We start from the raw sequence: 21,525 nt of genomic DNA, 5'->3' as shown, positions 1-21,525 counted from the left end.
CCAAATGTATCTTTGATGGTGTTCAGAAGAAAAGAAAAGAAAAGAAAAACAAAACAAAAAACAAAGCAACCAAGTTCCATAAACATTATATTTCTTTTAACCTTTTCACTATTGGATCGTAGACTCTATGGAGTAGAAAACTGGCCTCAGGTTTATAAAGCATCCATGTTTCCATGCTTCCATTCTCTTTTGCTTCCTAGATCATCACAGGACCACAACATTCAAAACTGCTCAGTATAAAGTCCAGCACTACTGAGAAGTGCATGAGGCCAGGCAATGTCTCTCCCCTTTTCTCCTTAATATTTTACACAGAAGTGTTTAAAGTGACTTTGACCATTCCTCCTCCCCCCCCTCCTCCTCTTCTGGTGTGCTTGTTCTCTTTTGACATCAAGCTTGCTGCTTTTAATTTACAAGTCTTTTAAAGCATTTACAACTCACAGAGCATGGTGTTTTGTCAATTTAGGGCACAATCCTGCTTATAGTCTATGCCTTCTGGCTCTTCCTGGCAGTCTTTAAGGCTAAATTGGAATTGTCTTCCAGTGACAGTTACTGCTATGTAGCTAAGAAATAACATGGCTTTGGGTGGTATTTCGGGATTAGCTCCTAGATGAAGCTGTGGATGATATCATTGGCTTTGCCCGAGCAGGATTCTGTGTGTCAGGGGGTTATGAATGTGTTTGCACATGTGTGCTGACATGTGCACCTGTGTGTAGTGCACGGGGCCCTCAGCGATGAATGCTGACATGCCTTATTCAGTGTCTTCTTCACTGCCTTTTCCAAGACATAGTCTCTCAGGTAGCTGACTGTGTGGACTAGCCTGGGTGGCTCAGTGTTTCCCATGATCCCTCTGTACTTTGCTCTCAAGCTCTGGAGTTACAGGGCATGCATCACCATTCTCTCTCTCTCTCTCTCTCTCTCTCTCTCTCTCTCTCTCTCTCTCTCTCACACACACACACACACACACACACACACACACACTATGGGTTCTGAGAATCTGAACTCAGGACTTTAACCACTGAGCTATCTTCCCAGCTCAAGTAAGATTTGTGTTAATTGTCATCCATAGTCTTGCATTAGTGGATCATCTATGGATGGTAACTTCCTACCCTGGCACTGTTAAAAAAAATCACAATCCGGGCTGGTGAGATGGCTCAGTGGGTAAGAGCACCCGACTGCTCTTCCGAAGGTTCGGAGTTCAAATCCCAGCAACCACATGGTGGCTCATAACCATCTGTCACAAGATCTGACACCCTCTTCTGGAGTGTCTGAAGACAGCTACAGTGTACTTACATATAATAAATAAATAAAATCTAAAAAAAAAAAAAATCACAATCCTGGGGACCGGAGAGATGGCTCTGTGGCTAAAAGCACTTGCTGCTCTTCAAGAGGATCTAGTCTGGGCTGGATTCCTAGCACCCCACCTGGTTGCTGGCAGTGTTGGTCACCTTAGTCCCAAGGGGAATCCAATGCCCTCTTCTGACCTCCAAGGGCACCAGGCATACACGTGGTGGACAGATATACCTGAAGGCAAAACACCCACACACATAAAATTATATATAAAAAAATGTAATCCTGCATCCTTGGAAAGTGGAAATTGGGAAACTTGTTTTAAGTTAAGGAAATCATGAATACCCACATAAACGTTTGACTCCGGAAATGCAGCATTACTGTAAGACGAGCTAATTAGTGAGTCTGGTCAGAGTTACTGCAAGTTTCTTCCACACTTTAGGGGCTGGGACTAATCAGAAGTGCAAAGAGTCCCCTCTTGACTTTGCTTTAATGTTAAAGCACAGTTTGAGCTTTAGGAATCCAGTCTAAAAGACGAGTTTCTTCCCCAACCTTACTTCTTCTTAAAGCAGACTTTGTTTGTTTTTTTTTTTTTTTTAATTTCAGCTTTATTTACTTATTCATTCATTTATATATATTTAGGTTTATTTTATTTTGTGTGTATGAGTGCTTTGCCTTGCATGTGTATCTGTGTGGTGAGCCTCCTTGTGGGTACTGGGAATCAAACCTGAGTCCTTTGCAACAACACGTGCTCTTAACCACTGAGCCAATTCTCTGGCCCCAAAAGGATTTCAAAAGGGAAGACTGGTTTATCTTTGAGTACTTTGTTGCTCTGACCTTGAAGGGTGGATTGTGTATCTGGGTTTGTTTCTACATGCAGTGTGTTTCTCTGACTTCGGGAGGAGCACAGACAGCTCTTAAACCAAGCAGGTTGTAAAGATTTAAAATGGAAACCTCTCCCAAACCAGTCACTGACATTATCACTAGCAGATCCTTCAGAGATACAGAAGAAAAGCAACCCATAGGCATCCTTGATGGATTAACATCAGCACCAAGGATGCTGTCTTCCAATCATGGCCTTTGGAGCTACTGTTAGAAATGGAATCCGGAAATTGGGGACTACTGATCTCACCCAGAGGAATGTTTTAAAATGTTTTAATTCAAATTAACTTTGAATCCAGAGACTGATTTTTAGTTCTTAATCTGGGCCTCCCCCTCAACTTTTTTGATCTGAGTTTTGATTGACTTCGAGGTCTTTGGGACTCGTTTAGACTCCTGGCTGCCTTATTCTTCCTGCCGGTGTGAATGTTCACAACAGATCTTCTGTTCTGTACGGAGTCAAATGACTTAAACCCATGCACTATCTCGTATGTAGTAACTACAATGTGATGCTTATAAATAGATAAGTTCGTTTGATACATTCATCCATTTAGGTTTATTATTTCTGGGGCACAGGGAGCTCATGGGGACACACAGTTACTTATTCCCTTTCCATATCCTGCAGCAAAATAAGACAAAAAAAAAAACCCTCATTTTTTTCTCCCTTCATCCTCATTCCTCCCCTCCCCCTTTCCTCTATCATCCTCCTCTCCCTCTCTCCCCTCTCTCCTCTTCTCCATACCTTTTCTTTCCTTGTCTTCCTTTTTATCTATGTGGGAGAATTAAATCCAGGGCCTTATATAGGCTGTCTAGCTATCTCCAAGTTACATCTCTACCCTAGAATATGTAAGGTCAGAAAGATTTGAGTTTGGTTTCTGATGTTTCCCATTTATTAACTGTGTGACCTTGGGTAAATGACTAAGCTTCTCTGGGGCTAAGTCTTCCTCATTCGTGAACTGGGGCGATGACTCTAACTGGGGAAGATTAAATGAGATAATGTGGTTGACGAGGCTGGAGCTGACTGAGTTTCTGATCAACATTCATCTGTCTTGTTGTTGCCCCTTCCCACCTTCCTGCGTGCCCTCTGCCTCTTAACCCCTGTAGCTATGGATGGCAGTTAAGGGGCCTTAAGACTATCCACACACAGTAACAAATGATGTGTTTCTTAACCAGATTTTAGCAACTTACATGGTCTGGTTTGAAAAGAAAAGCCATTCAGTAGACTTGACAGCCAAAGACCTGTTCCCCATTAAGCCTGGCTTGGAACCTGTTCCATATTAAGCTATGAAAAGATTGCATTAAACTTCACATTGCTACATATTGTCTAAGATTTGTGTTTTGATTTAATACTCCCAGCTTTCAGTAGAAGGGGAAAAAAAAATCTGACCAAAAAACAAAGCAAAACAAAGGGAGGCTTTTATCTGCTCCAGGGGCAGCCCTGAGTACTGGGGCTCGGCTCGCTGCTGTTTTATTGAGTCACCACTCCTCGCCCACCTTTTCCTGTCTTGTAACAGTTTGCAGTTTTGACTATCTGACATGACTAACCATTGCAAATCTAACTGATTACAACTGTCAGTGAGTCTGTAGAACAGAGACCGGCATCTCCTGGAGAAAGCAGACGTTCAGATCCCTTACCACACTCTCTTCCCTGCCCCCTCCCAGTCTTCGTCACCTTTTAAGCTCATTAATTTGAAGCATCAGAGGGAATGTAGCATTGCAGAAACTCTCTTTTAAAAGCAGAACATGTTTGCATCGAGAGGTGTCATACTTGTTTAGCAAAAAAAAAAGTTACCCTAGGGAGATCATTCCAGATTTATCAATGAGATGTGTGGTAAGGGAGGGGTGATTTGGGAGGAGAAAGACTGTTCGGAGATAACATCATCTTCTCCAGGCTTGTGAAGGTCTGGAGACACGGGTTCCCCTTGAAATGATTGCCATAAGAACTTCCCTCGTTCATTTTATGGAAGTTCACCTGAGCAGCTCAGTGCTAAGGCCTTGGGATGTAAGTAACATCATCCATAATAATTTACCATTGTTCTCTCAAGGGGTCATGACCTGATCCTAAATAAACACTTCTAAAATTGTCTGCCCTCACGCTGGGATGTGTTCCTGATGTTGGAGAAAAATGGAAAAAAAAAAAATTAGAGATGCCTCTTGAAGCAGCCCGAGTTTTTGGTTCTGCTACCAAGGAGATTGTTTGGGAGTGGGGGTGGGGGTAGAGGGTAGAGGCTGCGTGCAGAGAACCACAGGAAAGATGCTGATTAAGTTTACAGGCGTTCTTAAGTGGCTATCAGACGGTTTCTGGTTTAGGGGAAGGATTCCTGATTGGTTGCTGCCTCAGAGACGCCGTGGTGAGATTTGGATGTCTGTATTATTGTAAGGTCATCAGCACCACCCATTTATAGTCACTGTTTCCCCTCTTAAATCTGCAGGCAAGAGTTTCACCTTGACCATAACAGTCTTCACAAATCCTCCCCAAGTGGCCACTTACCACAGAGCTATTAAAGTGACAGTGGACGGTCCCAGGGAACCAAGAAGTAAGTACCTGCCTTTCTATTGAAAATGCTAATATAGTTTGTGGGGACCCTGTGAAGAATTCACTCTGAAGGAGTTAGTGTCACTGTCACTACAGATGGCCTTTGCAAACTTTATCGTACTTTATTTTTGCATACATTTCAGGGAAGGGCAGTTCATAGAACTTTACAGTTAATAGAAAATAAAATTATAGCTTAGTCTTTCCCGCAGAATTGCTTAAGGCTTTATAACTTTGGGGAACAAGTGGATAGCTATTCAATCATGATAACTTTTAGCTAAGGAACTCCGCTCATCCCTTCTGTGCAGTGGGAGGGGCCAAAGAGACCCACGAGGCTGAGGAAGCAAACTATAAACTTTAAAATCTTGAGCTTAGTAAAAAAGCATTTGTGTGTGTTTCCCATGGCCCAAGAATGCGGGTTTTTTTTTTTTTTTTAAAGCTCGCCCACTCAGTTCCCTTTATAAAGAGCACAGGACTTAATTACAAAGAATTTATTTGCAAATGATAACTTGCTTCATTGTTACAACACGGTTGTCTGGCCATTTTCTAGTAACTGTTCTGGATAGTTTCTTTAATAGAGAGATAGATACAAGCTAGGTTTAGGTCCACATGGTTTCTTTGTCTATGTCTTGTAAAGCTTTATCCCGTGCTCAGCTGAAGGCAGTGTCTCTGTCTGGGCCAGGATTTATTCTTTTCCTGAATCTGGGTCAGACCTGACTGACTTCCACTGCCGCCCACAGTGACTTGAGCAAGCTTGGCACTAAAATACATCTACAGAGTAAAGGCTATTCCAAGTCGAAGTGTGAAGAGCTCTGTAGCTCATAATATAATGTAAATAGCATAGAATGCGCTGCCTTTGCTGGCTGAATACGTTGGAAGTCCTAGGCATTGCAAGTAGGAGGTTAAATTTGGCTTTTGATGGGGGCAGGCAGCAATGGAAGTGTTTGTTCTGACATGATCTTCCACCTAGACAGTGAGGACTGATTCTTTCCTTCCCCAGAAGTAAGGGAGGAGGCCTAGAGGGCTTTGCCTCTTCCTGTACTGTGCATCTTTTAGCAATGGGATCAATCCTACAGTAGCCCCCACCCCCACCTCCATCTCTTATGCCCCTGTCTTTGTCACAAAGGCTTGCCTGAGCAAGGGAGGTTTTCTGCCCCAAAGAAATCTTTGAGGCTTGTTTTTTTTTTTCCCCCTTCTTTCATGTGTAAGGCTTTCTTCCAAATTCCTAATGTGGGGTCAGTGCTGGCCCTGTCTGTTCATTTTGGGAATGTCCTATTAGGTATTCTGCTCTCTCTCTCTCTCTCTCTCTCTCTCTCTCTCTCTCTCATCTTAAGTCTCAAGGGTCAGAGGACACACAGTGCAGGTGAAGAGAGAACATCAGGGATGCTTAGATGGTTTGAGCTTTGCTAGTCTTTTCTGGATCGCCATAAATCTGGGTTGATTTCCTTCTGAGGCCAGACATCTTCCAACCATTGACCTGACAAGTCCTTGGGTTACTCAAGAGGCAGTCCCACATCCCCCTAATGCACAAAGTGGCACAATGGCCTTTTAATATTTATTCATCACCACTAATATTTGCCCTCGAAAGATCCCGGCTGCTTCCTTCAGCGCACAGAAAAGCCATTATCGTGTGCGCCTGTCTTGAGTGTACGTGTGTTTACTGTAGAGACGGGTGCTGCTAAGTTGGTGGTTGGGAGAGAAGCAGGGAAGGGCTGGCGGCCACCCATTCTAAAGGAGGTGCAAAAGGGGAGAGGGCTGATGGTTTGGTACTCTTACTTCGGATTCCAGTGTGGATGGCAGGATCTCATTTCAAAGAGATTGTTTTTGGGGCAGCATCAATTAGCAGATAGGTCTACTAAGATAGACCCATGCCCTGGAGGCTGTGGGGGCTGGGACTACAGGATGCATGTTGCATGTATGATCTGAGTCTATGCTTTGGGTAGTCCTGAGGGGAGGGGGTGGGAAGCAGGCACAGATCTAGGAATGGAAGACTTCCTGACCTTGCAGCATTCCTTATAAATTAAGTACTATTTGAAAATGTATTGCCATTTCCCTGTCACTGTACGGTCACTTGCTTGAGTGTAGGGATGTATCTGGTATGAGCGATTGGTTAACCCTACAACTTGGACATTGCTGGACATCTTCTGCCTTGCTCTTGGCCATCGGTCACTAAGACCCAACTTTGCCTTTTTACTGCAAAAGCAGTCTAAGCCATTATGCAGACAAGTGGTCACAGCTGTGTTTAAATAAAACTTTATTTACAGAGCCAGAGAGATGGCTCATCAATTAAGAGTCCTTATTGCTCGTGTAGAGGACCCTGGTTTGGTCCTCAACCCTCACATTAGGTGACTCACTGCTGCCTATAACTCCAGTTTCAGGGGACCTGAACCCAGCCTCCAGTGTGCATATTGAGCACAGAAACTCAGGCAGCACGTAAAGCATAATAAACATACCTTTTTTTTTTTTTTTTTTTAAGATCCCTAAAGTTTCTAAAAACAACTGGTGGGCCAGATGTGGCCCACAACTTGTAGTTTTTCCATCCTTGCTCTAGATTTCCAACTGGCTTACTTTATCAGCTGTCAACAGAGAAAGGCTTAGTAAAAGGCTTCGAAACACAAAGAAAAAAAAAAAAAAGATAATCAGTACAACTGATCTAGTCTCTCTTCCCTCCAATTATAATTTCTCAAGTACCTGTGATTTGCCATCCCAGTCGCATACGTCCAGCTGTTACTTGAGAGGCTTGAAGGACTGGGGGCTTTGCGTTGTTGGTTTCTGTTTATCAGTGGAGTTCCCCCCCCCCCTTCCCTTAAAGACCTGGGTGTATACTGAAACATTGTTTCCAGTGCCCTAGATAACTGGGTACAGACCTAGTCTGAGTTCTCTGGTTGGGTCTGTTAGATTGCTTGGGCTGAAATCCCAGGGCCAGCATTTGTTTGCTCTGGACTGGGAATGTGTCTTCTGCATCAGTTGCTGTTAAGAACGTTGAATAATACCTGGTTTGTAAAGTAGGTAGTGTGGTAGCTGACACATAGTAAGTGCTCATTAAATGCCAGCTATTACTACATTACTTTTCTCCCACTGTGAGGGGTTTGCTGTAAACTTTTAAGTATGCATCAGGAAACAGGTGCCATGTAATCTGCTCTCCGCTGTGTTGTTTTTCCACCCCTCTGGAATAAAGCTTCACTAATTTTCGCACAATAGTAAATGACACTGATCCGTGTGCTTTGAGCACATATTTATATCCCACTGCCTGGGGAGAGCTGTGCAGAGCTGATGAGAGACACTTTTGTGGGCTACAAATTCCCAGGCAGGGTGCTGTGTGGTACCCAAAACCCACTCTGGGGCCCTACTTATCAACAACACATCTGCCAAGACTTGCTTTTCAGTCAAAACTGAAAGGGTTCATCCTTCCGTGTTTTCTGTCTCTGGCAGCTGAGCCAGGCCTGTCGCATCACAAACAACTCCCTTTCTAATATACACATCTGGCGTTGGCAGTTGGACTCACTTCATAAGAGCACGTGATCATCACTCATTACAAGATTAAAAAGTACCCTATGGCATCATTGATGTTTTTCAACTTTGATCTCCGGCAGTTGTGATTCATCTCAGTTATAAAACTTCCCTTTAAAGCAACATAGCCCATGACTTATTAGAACCTTCATCTTAAGTAGCGTAAACATGAGAATGGGCGCACGTTCTTTGCAAAATGCCGTTTCCCTCCTTGGCTCAGCTTATCATTTTAAGACATGACATCATGCTGAGGATCCCAAATTTGTAAGTCTTGTACAGAGGCTCGGCGCTTCGACCTGCTGTTGGCAACTTAGCTTTGAAGAGAGCAAGTGCCGGCTGTTCACCAGCAGGAGAAGCCAGTGCAGCAGCAGCAGCCACCGGAATGCGTTTGGATTTCTAACTCCTTTACACATCACTTCCTATTAGGATCCTCTGGTCTGCTTCTGCACTTGGCTCCAATGCCAGCCTGGTTTAAAGAATTTCTGCAGGGAGGTGGAAACTCGGTTAGCCGTGCCATGTTGTCTGGTTAGGGAACTATGTTCTGAGTTAGGACTGATAGAAACAGGTATTGGTGACTGAAGAGCCCGCAGCAGGTAAGTCGCTATAGTTAGAGTCATTTGAACCACGGCGCCGAGTCTTCACAAATGACCCCCAGGCAATGACTTAAAGCCATCACTAGTTTTTTTTTTTTTTTTTTTTCTCTTTAAATAAACATTTTTCACTATTCCATGGGCTGGCCAGAATTAACCTGGACAGGTTTTTCTGATAGTCTTGTTTGGCATCTGACAGGTGGCCGTAGTCAGATGGTGACCAATACTGGGAAGTCCACAATGGTTTCATTCATGTGTCTAATGCTTTTGCAGGGACCCTGGAAAAAGGGGTCTCCCTCTGTCACAGTGTTTCACAGCCTCTCCCTCTCTACATGCTCTCCCTAGAAGTTCTCACAGGCTGATACTGGCTTCCTACATGGCAGTTCAAGGCTCCCTAAGGTACAGAATAGAGGCTACTAGGTTGTCGTAAAGCTTAGGCACAGTGGTGCTACCACTCCTACACTCTCTTGGATAAATCAAGACACAAGTCAAGCACAGATAGATGAGGAAGGAACCATACAAAGTCGATGGCTTGTGTGGCAGGTGGGTGGCTCCCCAGACTGTAAGTGTGGTTGGCTCATGTGCATTCTTAGTTGTTAAAGTTCCGGGGAGAGACTCCACATTACAGTCACAGCTTCACTGTGAGTTAAGCAGATCTCCAGGATATGTAGTGAGTGAAAGGGTATTACCTCATCGTGCTGATATTAATTAGCATATTAATATCAAAGGGAGCCACACCAATATCCATAGGAGAGAAGGGAAAAAGATGTTATAAGCCTGTTCTGCGGCGCAGTATCCCGCAGCAGAACTATGCATCCAAAGCCTGAAATCTCATCGTTGGTGCCATCCGTGTTTGACATGTACCACGTATTTGTGAGTGGGTGGACCTCTGAGCACTTCTGTGCATCGAACCTCCAGGAAGTAAACCATCTACTCTCAAAGAGAGATTAAAGATACCCAAGTCTATGCGCCCTGCAGGACTTTGTTCACTGTGGCTGGCCACCTTCCCCTTCCACGCTGGGAGAATGGAGAAGCCCTGGAGAACCCCGCCTTCCCCCTCAGCACAGGGAGGCAGCACCCTCTCTCTCTGCTTGGCTCTTCAGTGTCTGGGAAGTCCTTGTGCTTGAAGGAAGCCTTAGTATGCTGGTTTGTGTGGCCTGTGACCTGGGTCCCGAAGACAAACTGCTTCCTCCTTCTGTTTGACAGATTTCCAATGGTTCCCAATTGTATCAACAAATTCCGCTCTCCAAAGAAGCTTTATTCCTCTGCATTCTTTTTTTTTTTTTCCTTCAAGATTTATTTTTATTGATGTGTGTATGCATGCCTGTGTATGGTCCTGAGCCTACGGGCATGGGCATTTGCAGAGGCCAGAAAAGGACATTGGAGCTTTTGGGGCTGGAGTCACAGGTCATTGTGAGCTTCCCAGTGGGGGTGCTTGAGAACCCCAACTTGGTCCTTTGCAAGACCAGTGAGTGCTCTTAGCTGCTGAGTTTTCTCTCCAGCCCTTCCACCATATTCCTGAGACATGTTTGCTGCCAGAAGTGTTGCCCTACTACACTGAAGGCAGGGGTCAAAGCAGTGTCCCCTTGCTCTATTGTGTAGCTCTATTGGGTTCTGGGCTGTCCCTAGGCCTATGAAAGGGCTGGAGAGGACTGGAGGGTTAAGGCTTTCTCTTCCTCATTCCAGATAACATCTGGGATGGCTCACCCTTCTTCTCTGCCATTACTTTGTATCCTCCTTGAGCTTTTTCTGACGGCTGGCCATGTTTTTTGCTTGCTTAGGAATGGTGGATAAGTATTTAGAGACTGGTCACTCAATGAACAAAGGCAGGCGGGGACAGGTAAGCTGTTTCTATGGATGAAGCAAAGAAATACTTTAAGGTTATGTGCTGTTTCTGGGAAAGTTTCCTATCTCTACATCCCTGCTCTCTATGAAGGCAGGGATGTACTGGGCCCTGTACTGCTCCTGATGCCAGTGGCCTGAAGTCTAGTTTCCCCTGAGAAACAGCAGCAAAAAGCCCTTAAGTTCTCCCTCTCTGTCTCTGCCTGCCTGTCTGCCTGTCTGTTTCTGTCTCTCTTTCTATGTGTCTGTGTATACTTATTCATGTACACACATGTGTGTGGGGTGCATGTACACATGTAAGTATATATGTGTGCATGTCTGTATGTACATATGCATGCACATGTGTAGGTAACTATGTGTGGGTGGGTGTACATGCTTACATATGAGTGTGTGTGTGCATATAGCACAAGTATGTGGGGTCTACATGCACATTTGTGAGCGTTGTGTGAAGGTTAATGTCATTTCTAAGGCCAGGTCTCTCACTAAGTCTGCAAATGCGTCCCTAGGATCTTCACGGATCTTCCTCCTCAGCTCTGGTGTCCCAGGCCTGCACTGCTGTGCTCAGCCTTCAATGCGGGTGTGAGGAACTCTGCACTCAGGCCTCAGGTTTGTGTAGCGAGCCTTTACTCATCAGACCGTCTCCTCAGCCCTAAGCGTTTGACTACTAGATTTTCACCTGGCTTGCTCACCGTTTTCCAAGATGCCCAAGCAAAGGAAATTACAGGCAAATTCCGTATTTTGATATTTGCAAACTTGCATCTATAAACAGCAGCTTGATTGGTATAGATGCCAATCATTTCCCCCCCCCCCACTATATAAAATATTATTTTAAAATTCTAGTAACAGCAGGAAGATTCCTCCCCATACCCACCCCTTCTCTAAGGAAACAGTGCTGGTGGAGGTTGGCTCTGGTGTCTGGTAGAATTTGGTGGAATGTGCTCTCTAGAAGAGCAGTTTTAAGTCTCTTTCAGTACTTTTCTTTCTGTTGTTGACTGACTGTCAGGAGCTGGGAAGGTGGCCAAGAAGGAAATGACACATCGAGAGGCATTTTGCGTTGTGCAAGAGTCTGGGACTGATGCAAGGCTATATGGCCTGTTTACACATTCCTTCGCTAGCAGACTGCATGGCAGTAATTTAATTCAGGAGCGCATGGCATGCTGCAGCAAGGAGCTATGGCCTTAGCATCCTTTCATGGCAAATTATCACAGCCGTTAAAACATGCTCATGTCCCTCCTGTGCACTCCCCTGGCTTCCCCCCCACCCCACCCCCGCCTGGGACTGGAGTGAACAGCAGCCTTGTCGGGGAGGCCCACTTTCCACATTCATCCCTTCCAGTTGATGTATTTATTTCTAACTAAATATAGCGTTCAAATGATACGTGTGTTCTAGGGTTCTAAATCCACACGCAGGCTCCATCCCAGCGTGTCAGTACTTTCTCAGGTCAGGAACGGTTCGTTCTTAAAATAGTGCTAGGGACTGAAAAAAAAAGTTTTTTTTTTTTTTTTTAATGGGGAAGTTTCTTATTTGTTTATGGAAATGACTTTTCCTTCTGAGAAACAACTTGTGATAGATCACTGAGAGATTCCTTGCTTCTGTTTTGGGTCATGTAGTATTTTACCCAGAGGCAACTTGATTTGTGTAGAATAGTTTATACTGACAGATGATAATGGGGGAAAGAGTGATTGTTTTACTTTTTTTTGTGATCATAATTGTTCCTCGGTAGGATTTTCATATGATGACATTTATGCTGCCAACTGAAGCATGGCTTTCCCTTCACATAAAATCCACATTTAAGTTTTAATTTGGGCAACTTATGGAAACGTAATTGTTCTTGACTTTGAAGTGATTTGGGAAGCAGAGAGAACATACAAACACTTAGTTCTTAAGGATTAATACAGTCTTTGTAAATGATGGTTAAAATAAGAGACTCTTCACGATGTGGCACCCAAGAAGCAAATGAAAGGCTACCCCGTGCTTCCGGAAACCTCTCTTCTAGTCTGCCATTCTCTGGTGCTTAAAGCCTATTTGCTAGTAGACTTAAAGCCATCCCATTAAAAAAACTGACGGTTAAGGCTTTAACTTATAACATCTCCAGAAACAGTTAAGTCAGGCTTGTGTTCATGAGCAAAAATAAATGAGATGGGAACCTCCTTCTGTAGGAGCAGAGTTCAGGGCAGAGAGGGAGAATCACTGAGTGATTTCTACTTGCCAAGGTCTTGGAAAGTAAGATGTAGAAAGTAAACAGAGACAGCCAGAGTGTACAGGTCATAAGTCCCTGCTCCCCTTGGAGACCTTGGACACCAGCATTAAGCACTGTAGTTAGCTGTGGGTCGGTTCTCACAGGGGGCTGCATGTACTGGTCATGGCTGGTACATTACTTCAGAGTATGTTTTTGTTGCTGCTACTGTAATTTTAAAAGAGTGGTTTCTTTTTTTGGGGGGGGGGGAGGGGGCTTCTATATTTTGAACTTACCTTCTTTTGAAAAGGTTTCCTGTCATAGAATTTTCCTCGTCTTGTTTTATTCTAGATACACATGGTGCCTCTTCCCCTCCGAGGTGGAAAAGCATCCTGTAATTCTTTCCTTTTGCTGGTTACATTTATCAGCATAGTGTTCATAATCGTCTTAACAAATTAATCACGCTGTCTGTCCTTGTGAAGAGAAAAGTCTACATGTTCTAAACTGCAGTTGCCTTCCTTCCTGATGAGTGACATTCTAGTTTGCCCTTATTTCAGACTCTCAGGATTAGTCCCCAGCGGTATAACCTGTTATACTGACCTTACCTTACTGGTGACATTCATTGATCTAGTCACCCACCATTCTGGCCTTAATCTCTTAATCTAGGTCCTCCTGTTTTCCCTCTGATGACAGCCCGTGGGTAGTCGGTGCTCAGTTTTTGTTTGTGAATGTCAGCAATTGGGTGCTCTGGCTTCTGAGAAGTAATGGAGGTGATCCGTCTATCTGTGATCCACACTCCCAGGCAGTCCTTTGAGTTAAGACTCCTAGGCCATTACTGGCTGGAGTAGAGTTTAAGAGAGTGGAATGTGGGGCAGATAAACTCTCGTGGAAAAGAGAAAGGGGAGTGGCTTTAAGTGCCTACAACTGGGAGCCATGAAGAGTTCACCAGGGCAGGGAGGAGGAGCTGGGAAAGAATATTCCCTAAGAGGAGGCAAGGGAAGGGAGAGAATTAGAATCTTGCTTCTTGAGTTTTACCTGGCTAGACCATCAGCTGCTGTGGGATTTTTCTATTTCCATTTATGTCAACGAGCTCCATCATTGAACCTGAGCCTCTGATGTTATCTACCCGCTGATCCACCAGAGTGACCATCATCCACATGCTGACGCTGTATGCTTTTGGTCATTTGAATGACGGTCTAGCCTCAGAACCCAAAGATGCTTTTTTTAGATGTAAGTGGGTCAAATGAAAGGCCAGAAAGCACACGTGTGGACCAGAGAGAGACAAGAGTCCGCTGTCTACGGTGAGCTGGCTTTGGGCAAGGTACGCAATGGTGATGGCGGTACAGATTGCTGTACCTCTCATTGGAAGCAAGAAGCGGCTGGTGGGGAGGAGGTCAACCGAGTGCCACTCTGGGTTTATACGCTAGCATATCTTTTCATCGGGAGGATGGGGACTCAAGACTGCATGCACTGTTCTCTCTGCCTCCTTAGGGCTGGTAAACCCTGGCTCCTGCAAGGCGACGGCTGAGGTACCCAATGCTGATGGTTGAACAGAAAGTGAGGAGAAAGAGAGGTGCATAAACCAAGAAGTTGTTATCCTGGGCTTCTAATCCTAGAACCTTGATTTTGGTTTCACCTTCTTAACAATTTGGCCAAGCTGAAGTGGCTATGTGCTGTACCCCAAAGATAGTTTCAGAGGCCCTCAACAGGGAATTAACCCTGTCTGGGCTGGTCCAGACAGAAGGTGTGGCTTTGCCTGTGGTGAAGGGAAGTGGATGATGTGCAAGGCCCTCCTTTGAAGACCTGGGGAGCCATCTTAGTGACCCTGCACACATCTCTAAGCTTCCCCCTGGTTCTATTTCTTCATTCTTTAAATGTAAGTAGACATGAAGGCAAGTTCACAGTAGCCGGGAGTAACTCCCGAGGAATGATCGTAAAGTTAAAGTTCTTGGCACCCATGAGGGGCAGCGTGAATACCAAATAGTAATTATGTAGCGCCTTTCTGCCAAAGACTTCCAAACGCTGAGACATTACCTCATCGATTGTCTTCACAGCCCTGGCAGGGAGGCACTGGGCATTTTACAGGAAGGGAAACTGAGGCACGAGCACCCGAAAGCTAATTTTCCCTGTGTCACGCTGCAAGTCAGCAGATGATTTATGGCGCTGGGCAAGGATCCCAGCTCTCTTCCTGTTCAGTTACTCACCACAAGAAGCACTCTGATGCCTTTGTCATTGAAGTTCTGGAGGCTTCCAGCGTTGAGCCCTGCGCATTCCTAATTACTGTCAAGAAGTGGGCGCTGGGAGAAACCAGCTCTACTGTGCCGCCACCTCACCAAATAGAGTAGAAGCCTGACCGATAAGGGAACACACAGACGTGTGAGATTATACATGTATGGATATATGCACCGGATAAACTGGCTGTGGTGGTGCATGCTTACGTCACTCAGAAGTGACAGCAGGAGCCTCATCTTTGAGGAGCCATATTTTTATAGCAAAGATAGTTAAGCCATAAGAAAAGGCAGATTTATCTATTGTGTCTGTTTATAGACTGTGGTGACAGGGAACTTATATAAGTAATAAAAGCCAGTGGGCAGTGGAGACCGGGAAGAGCTCATTCTACAATAGCCCAAGGGAAGGTTCTTTAAAGGGCGAACACTGGGTATAGAACCTTCAGGCTGAGGCGAACCCAGCTGGACACGCTGGGGAAGAGATTTCAGGGCAGAATATATGTTGTGTGCAGAGGCCTGAGCATGATCCAGATCAAAATTGAGTATCTGATTTTGCTGGGGAAGAGGAGTCTGAAGGTTGAGAAGGAGGGAATTTGATAAAAAGAGTATGCAGGGATCCGGCACTCGGAAGCTGTGTGTTCCTGTGATCACCCTGTGGTTGGTCGGGCTCGGGTGAAGGAGAAGTCTTTACTGTGCTGCTTCAAGCTCCCCCACTAGTGTTTTTAGGAGGTCTTTGAGCTTACTCCCTGAGTGAAGGTTCTGGGGACTGTGTGTGTTGTGTAGATGCCGTGTGTGAAGGATGATGCCTTACACCACTTTTGGCTGACCAACAGTAAGTGGACCAGATCAGATTAACCGGATACTGTGGAGGATTGTAAGACCCAACTTAACAGGGACTGGGTGTAAGCAAGACCTTGAAGAACTCTGCTGAGGAAATGGAGTGGGTGCCGGTGGAGCCAGGATAGCTCACCAGCATCTGGAACTTGATCAGAATACTGGGTCCCGGGCGGCACGTGGAAGGGACAGTTCTCCTAAAAATAAACCATGCATCGCTGCAATCGATGACCTGTTGGAGTGAATTCTCCTGGGGCTGTGCACGTGTAACACACGACGATCCTGGGCTTTTCTGGAGATGAGAAATAATTCCAAAGGTGAGCTGGGTTTCAGAACACATGAGCGACGTGGAATACTTCAAGAATGTTGAGCGGAGAGCGTTGTTGATGATTAAAGGATTGTAAAATTGAACCTATAAGGATAAGTTGAAAGACTTGGGATTATTTAGCTTCAAGAAGAGGAGGCTGAAAAAAAATGACTTAATAACAGACTTGGAAATTATGAGACTTATTAAGCTCTGTATGGTGGCCAGCTGTTTTGTTTCTGGGGAAGTCAGAGGAAGAAGAGCAGGTCATTTAACTGGAGCTCGAGGGATGTGGGAGAGATTTAAGGGAGAGCAGGTTGGCTGGGGGGAGAATTTCGGGGCAGAATGGGTTCCTGGGGATCGAGGGTTGGAGTTGGGGGGCTCTTTGGATCCCATTCTCCTTAGTAATCCTTTGTGTGCTTGGGCCAGGCAGCACTAATGCCACCTTTCTGCTTCTAAGAAATCAAAGGCCTGATTTCTGTTTCCCATTACGGTTCTGAGGCTCGGAATCACAGGGGTTTGTGGACATAAATGATGAGGGTAATTTGTCTTGCTTCAGTGGCCATTAGAATCTTTAATTGAGAAAAATATGACCCCAAAGAGGAACAGGTCTGCCATGTGATAAAAAAAAAATCACTATTAATAATCAGAGAAGATCCATTGTGAGGAATTTAGGAGTCCGGGTGAGAATGGCCTCTTGGCAGAAACTTTTGGGTTTATTTGATCTGTGTGTTCCAGGGACTAAAGGTAGTGTTTTATGAAGTTGGTTCATTTTTCTCCTACTGAGAGAAATGAAAGGCATCTCCAGGCCACCAAACCAAGGTTAACCTGGATCTCGAGTGATATGATCCCCAAAACCTCACCCTCGAGGGGTCCACGGTCACATGCGAGGTTAGGAGAGAGGAAGTGAGCGGAATTTGTCTCCCCACACCAGAGACTTTCAGGGGGCATAAAAGCTGATGGAGGTGTGAAGTCATTGGACAGAGCTGAACTGTGAAGGCAAGGCTGGCTGACCACACGTTCTTCAACTCCAGGCTAGAGACTCCAGGCAGCAGAGAGCACTTTGTGCTGGGTTGTTTTGTTGTTTTCTCAGAGAACCAGTCATGTGTCACATGTCTCAGTTTGTACTTTAGCCTCCTCCCTGCTCTCTCTCTCTCTCTCTCTCTCTCTCTCTCTCTCTCTGTGTGTGTGTGTGTGTGAGTGTGTACATGTGTGTGTGTATGTAAGTGACTCATAGGCATAGGAACTTAGAGGACAACCTTAGGCATTGGTCCTTACCTTCTTGCTTTAGACTGACTCTTTCTTGTTTGTGCTGCCTACTCTAGGCTGGCTGCCTCATGGGCTTCTGGCTATTCCCCCTGTCTCTACATCCCATTTTCTATAAAGCACCAGGATTACGGGCACACACCTCAGTGCCCTACTTTTACACGGGATCTCAGGATTTGAACTCAGGTCTGTGCTCTTCCGCTAAGTGCTTATGCGTTGAGCCCTCTCCTCAGCCCAGAGATTTTATGGTTCAGTCTTTCAATCCTCACTTCTGCATCGCGCACACCTTCCTGAAGCTCGTTTGTCCTAGCACATTAGCATATCTGCAGATGGTTTCTTTTAAGCAGCTGGATGCTGAGAAACAAAGCGCTTGCCTCTGTGGTTTGCAGATGAGTTCTCTGCTTTGAACTAAGTGGGTCCCGTTTTTCTCTGAAGGGGAAAAATAATTAGACGACAAAACGGGCTTTGAAGCAGGTGACACAGAGCAAGAGTGGGTGTGGCACCAGGCGATGGGAAGGGAAAAGACTCCGAAAACCTATTTTTCTTTCTTTCTAAAATAACTTGGGTTTCTGGGATCATTGAGCACATTTAGACCCTGAAGCCAATGCTTGGGTCACCATGACAGAGCCACCCACAGCCAATACAGGGTCAGAAGTCACAACCCACTTCCCTTTTATGCCTGACTTGCTTCCTTGTCTGTGAACTTTCCTTGATGGCTTTGGTACCTTAGGTCTTTATTTAGCTCTTTGAGTAGTTGACACATTTGGGTCTCCCCTGTCCCTCCCATGTGACTTATTTCCAAGAACCCCACCTCCAAGGATTCTTGAGTTTGCAGCTGCTGGGTCAACGTGTGGAAAGGATTAAGGCCCTTCTTTTTGCCCTTGAGGCCAGTATAGTGACGATTGGAAAGAAAGCCAGGTGACAAGAAAGAAGGGGGTCTTGCTTGGATCATTCCTTTTAGGGGTTATAAGTATTGTTAATCTTTATTAAAAATAACTCTTGTCTTTTCCCCCTTTATTATTATACACATGAGGGGCAGTGGTAGGCTAAGCGTTCCCTATTTCCTACAACACCTTTGAAAGGTCATGAACTGTAGTTGACCGTTTTGTTTTGTTTTGTTTTGTTTTCTTCTGAGGAATCAACAATGCAGTTGACTGTGTAGGGGTTAATCTAAGGAGTAGTCCACACTGCACCTGTACCCTTAGGACCGCCCTTACGCAGTTCTTTTCTTCCCTGAGAATTTCTTTTCCAGAGAAAGACTGTGAACTAGCTCCTTTAGTTTAAGTGGAGCTGTGGCAGAGGCCTGGGTAAGAATTTTCCAGGTCAGGGCCCTGCAGAAGGTTGGCTGTGTGGCCGTGAGAATGTCCACAACTCAGCTGAGAAGGAAAAAGGCTTCAGTGAAGGTCTGGAGACTGGAAAGATCAAAGGTGCACCATTGAGACAGGTCCCGCGTGTTAATTCTTGAGGGGTTCCTTGAATTCTCCTTGGCTAATCACACACTGGTGGCGCAGACTGGATTTACGGGGATATTCTTTAAGGCCAGAGTTTTAGGATTCTAAATAATAGAAAAAATGTAGCTGGTCCAAGGTGCAGAATAAATACCTGCTTCGTGTGTGTGTGTGTGTGTGTGTGTGTGTGTACATGTGTATGTGTGTGTATGTGTGTACATGTGTATGTGTGTGTATGTTTGTGTGTGCATGTGTGAGTACAGATTCATGCGTGTGAGGGTTAATGTGTGCGCGCAGATGTATGTGGAGGTCAGAGGTCAAGCATCAGGTCTTGTTGCTTAGGAACCATCCATCTACCTTATTCTTCTGAGACAGAGTCTCTCACTGAAACTGGAGTGCCCTGATTAGCTGTTCCTCAAGCTGCATGGTTCTGCCTTTCTCCTTCTCCCCTCAGCACTGGGTACTGGAGTAATCACCAAGCCCAGCTATTCACATGGATGCTGGGGACAGAGCTCAGTTGCTCTTGCTTGTGTAATAAGCGTTTTAAGGTCTGAGCTATCTTCCTCCAGCTTCAGCCATTTCATGTTTTTTAACGAGCTCATTCTTGCCTCTTTTCTATACGATACTCATGCTTCTGTACTTTGCTAGACTTTCTTGACTGGTGCAGCATTTCCTTGGGTGAGCCTGACTGATGAGGAAGGAGGAATGCCTTGCCCTTAACGATCTAGAAAGGGGCTAAATGGGGCTAGAAGGCACAGAAACTTTCTAAATTATACTTAATTTGTCCCCTAGTAGCCCAGGGGAAACATTGAACGGAAGTGTCCCAAACACACATACACAGATGTAAACACACACAGACATAAACACACGCACACATACACACACACACACACACACACACACACACACACGTATTTTTTTTTTTTTCGGAGGATCAGTTGTTCACTGTCATTTGCAGCTCTGGAGAAACCATGATGGGTATGAACCCACCACCTCACTCCACTTTGTTGAAAAATAGCCACTGAACTGGGGGGGGGGGGAAATCAGACATTCAAAGATGAAATGTAGCCTTTGTCCCATGAGATTTGTGGCACTAACTGACCAGAGGAAGGAAATGTGATGGTCTAGATAGATGGCTTTGGCTATGGGCACTTTTGCTGCATGTTAAAATGCAGTGAGTCATTTATGACTGTAAATAAAGACTTTACAGGGAAGGAAGAACTCCCTGTATTGGGAGAAGTAGCAAGAACTTCTGGCTGACTTATGCATGCCGACTTTTGATCCTTTCAAACTGGGACCAGTTCTTCCAAAAGAAAAAGAAAAACTTATCAGATGATTCATTGTTAATATCTAATACAGTCTTGCTTTTAGCCCAGCCTGGCCTGGTGTTCACTGTGTGGTTCAGGCTGCCTTGGACACTTAGAACTCTGCCCGATTCAGCCTCTCCAGTGCCGGGGTTATAGAAGTGAGCCAAGACCCCGAAGGCGAAGGGTAACCTCATTCTAGCATTATGCCATCCCTGTCCAGTTCTTGAGATTGGTTTTGACGGGTTTTCGTATCAGGAAAATGTCATCATAGAACGTTTTAGCTAGGCTGCTGGGAAGCTTAAGGCTTGCCAGTTATTTAATGTAACTGCTTTTAAAATATTATTTTGTGTATTAGGATTGTGTTTCTAAGCTTTTTCTACTACTTGGCAAGGAATACCCAAAGCTAGTCATTGAATCTTTTATCATTTTAATCTTTCATTTTATTTTTTGGTTGGTGACCCGAACTGTATTCCAGTGACTGTTGAGATTTACATTAGGTTTTTATTCTCAGTGATGTTGGCAATGAAAATGAGTCAATCTTAAGAAAGGAACTCTGCTTTAATAACACGTCTTTATCCTTTATGTGTATATTAATTAGGCAAACATTCACACAGAGAGAATCTCTTAGAAGCCTGTCAATTAAAAAGCTGATAGCCAATGAGCTGAGGCAGGAAATAGGAGGTGGGACACTGGCAGGAAGAGAGGAGATTCTGGGAAATATTGAGATACTAAAATGAGACACTCGAGGAAGACGCTGGGAGAGGCGCCGAGAGGGACGCTGAGAGAGACTCGAAGGAAGAAGCAGGTTGGGACTGAAGGAGAGGTAACTAACCATGGGGAAGGCATAGAATAGATAGAATGTTTAAATAAGTTATAATTTCGAGAATAAGCCAAAGCAATGGCCTAGGATTTAATAATAAATAATTAGTCAGAGTTCTTGTTGCTGGGAACTACGTGGCAGGGAAGAAAAAAACTGATTTTTTTTTTTTTTTTGCTTTTTTACACATTCATCCTTGGCTTGCTCTTGTTTAGTGCCTTTGAGTACCAGATGCTGATGAAATAGCTTTGAGAACTTACCAGAAAGGATGCCAACAGAACAGGGATGAAGCTGAGAGGAGGGCTCACTCTTAAGCTTGAGTACATCTGGCCAGAGAGGGCTTTTTGTCTGTAGAGAAAATGAGCTCCCCCCAGCCCCCAATTTAATTTCCAATAACTTCTAAAAGCCCATATGTCCAAAGTCCTACAGCACTGCCAGCCTCACCAATCATCCACTCAGCCACGATCCTGTCTCCAGAGCACCCGCTCTATCCCTAAGGACCCC

At 44.9% G+C, this 21,525-nt stretch overlaps 1 protein-coding gene across 2 annotated transcripts in view; it reads left to right on the top strand.

The window, feature by feature from the left end:
• The window catches only part of Runx2 (RUNX family transcription factor 2), a 210,163-nt gene that overhangs the window by 95,614 nt on the left and 93,024 nt on the right, over positions 1–21,525 (top strand). For both annotated transcript variants that reach the window (XM_021217616.1, XM_021217617.2), the window contains one exon: positions 4,599–4,703. In XM_021217616.1, the coding sequence (XP_021073275.1) occupies positions 4,599–4,703 (105 nt within the window). The remainder of the gene's footprint in view (positions 1–4,598; positions 4,704–21,525) is intronic.

This window comes from Mus pahari, chromosome 18 (assembly GCF_900095145.1).
Source record: "Mus pahari chromosome 18, PAHARI_EIJ_v1.1, whole genome shotgun sequence".
NCBI lineage: Eukaryota > Metazoa > Chordata > Mammalia > Rodentia > Muridae > Mus > Mus pahari.
This window is presented reverse-complemented; position numbering and strand designations above follow the sequence as displayed.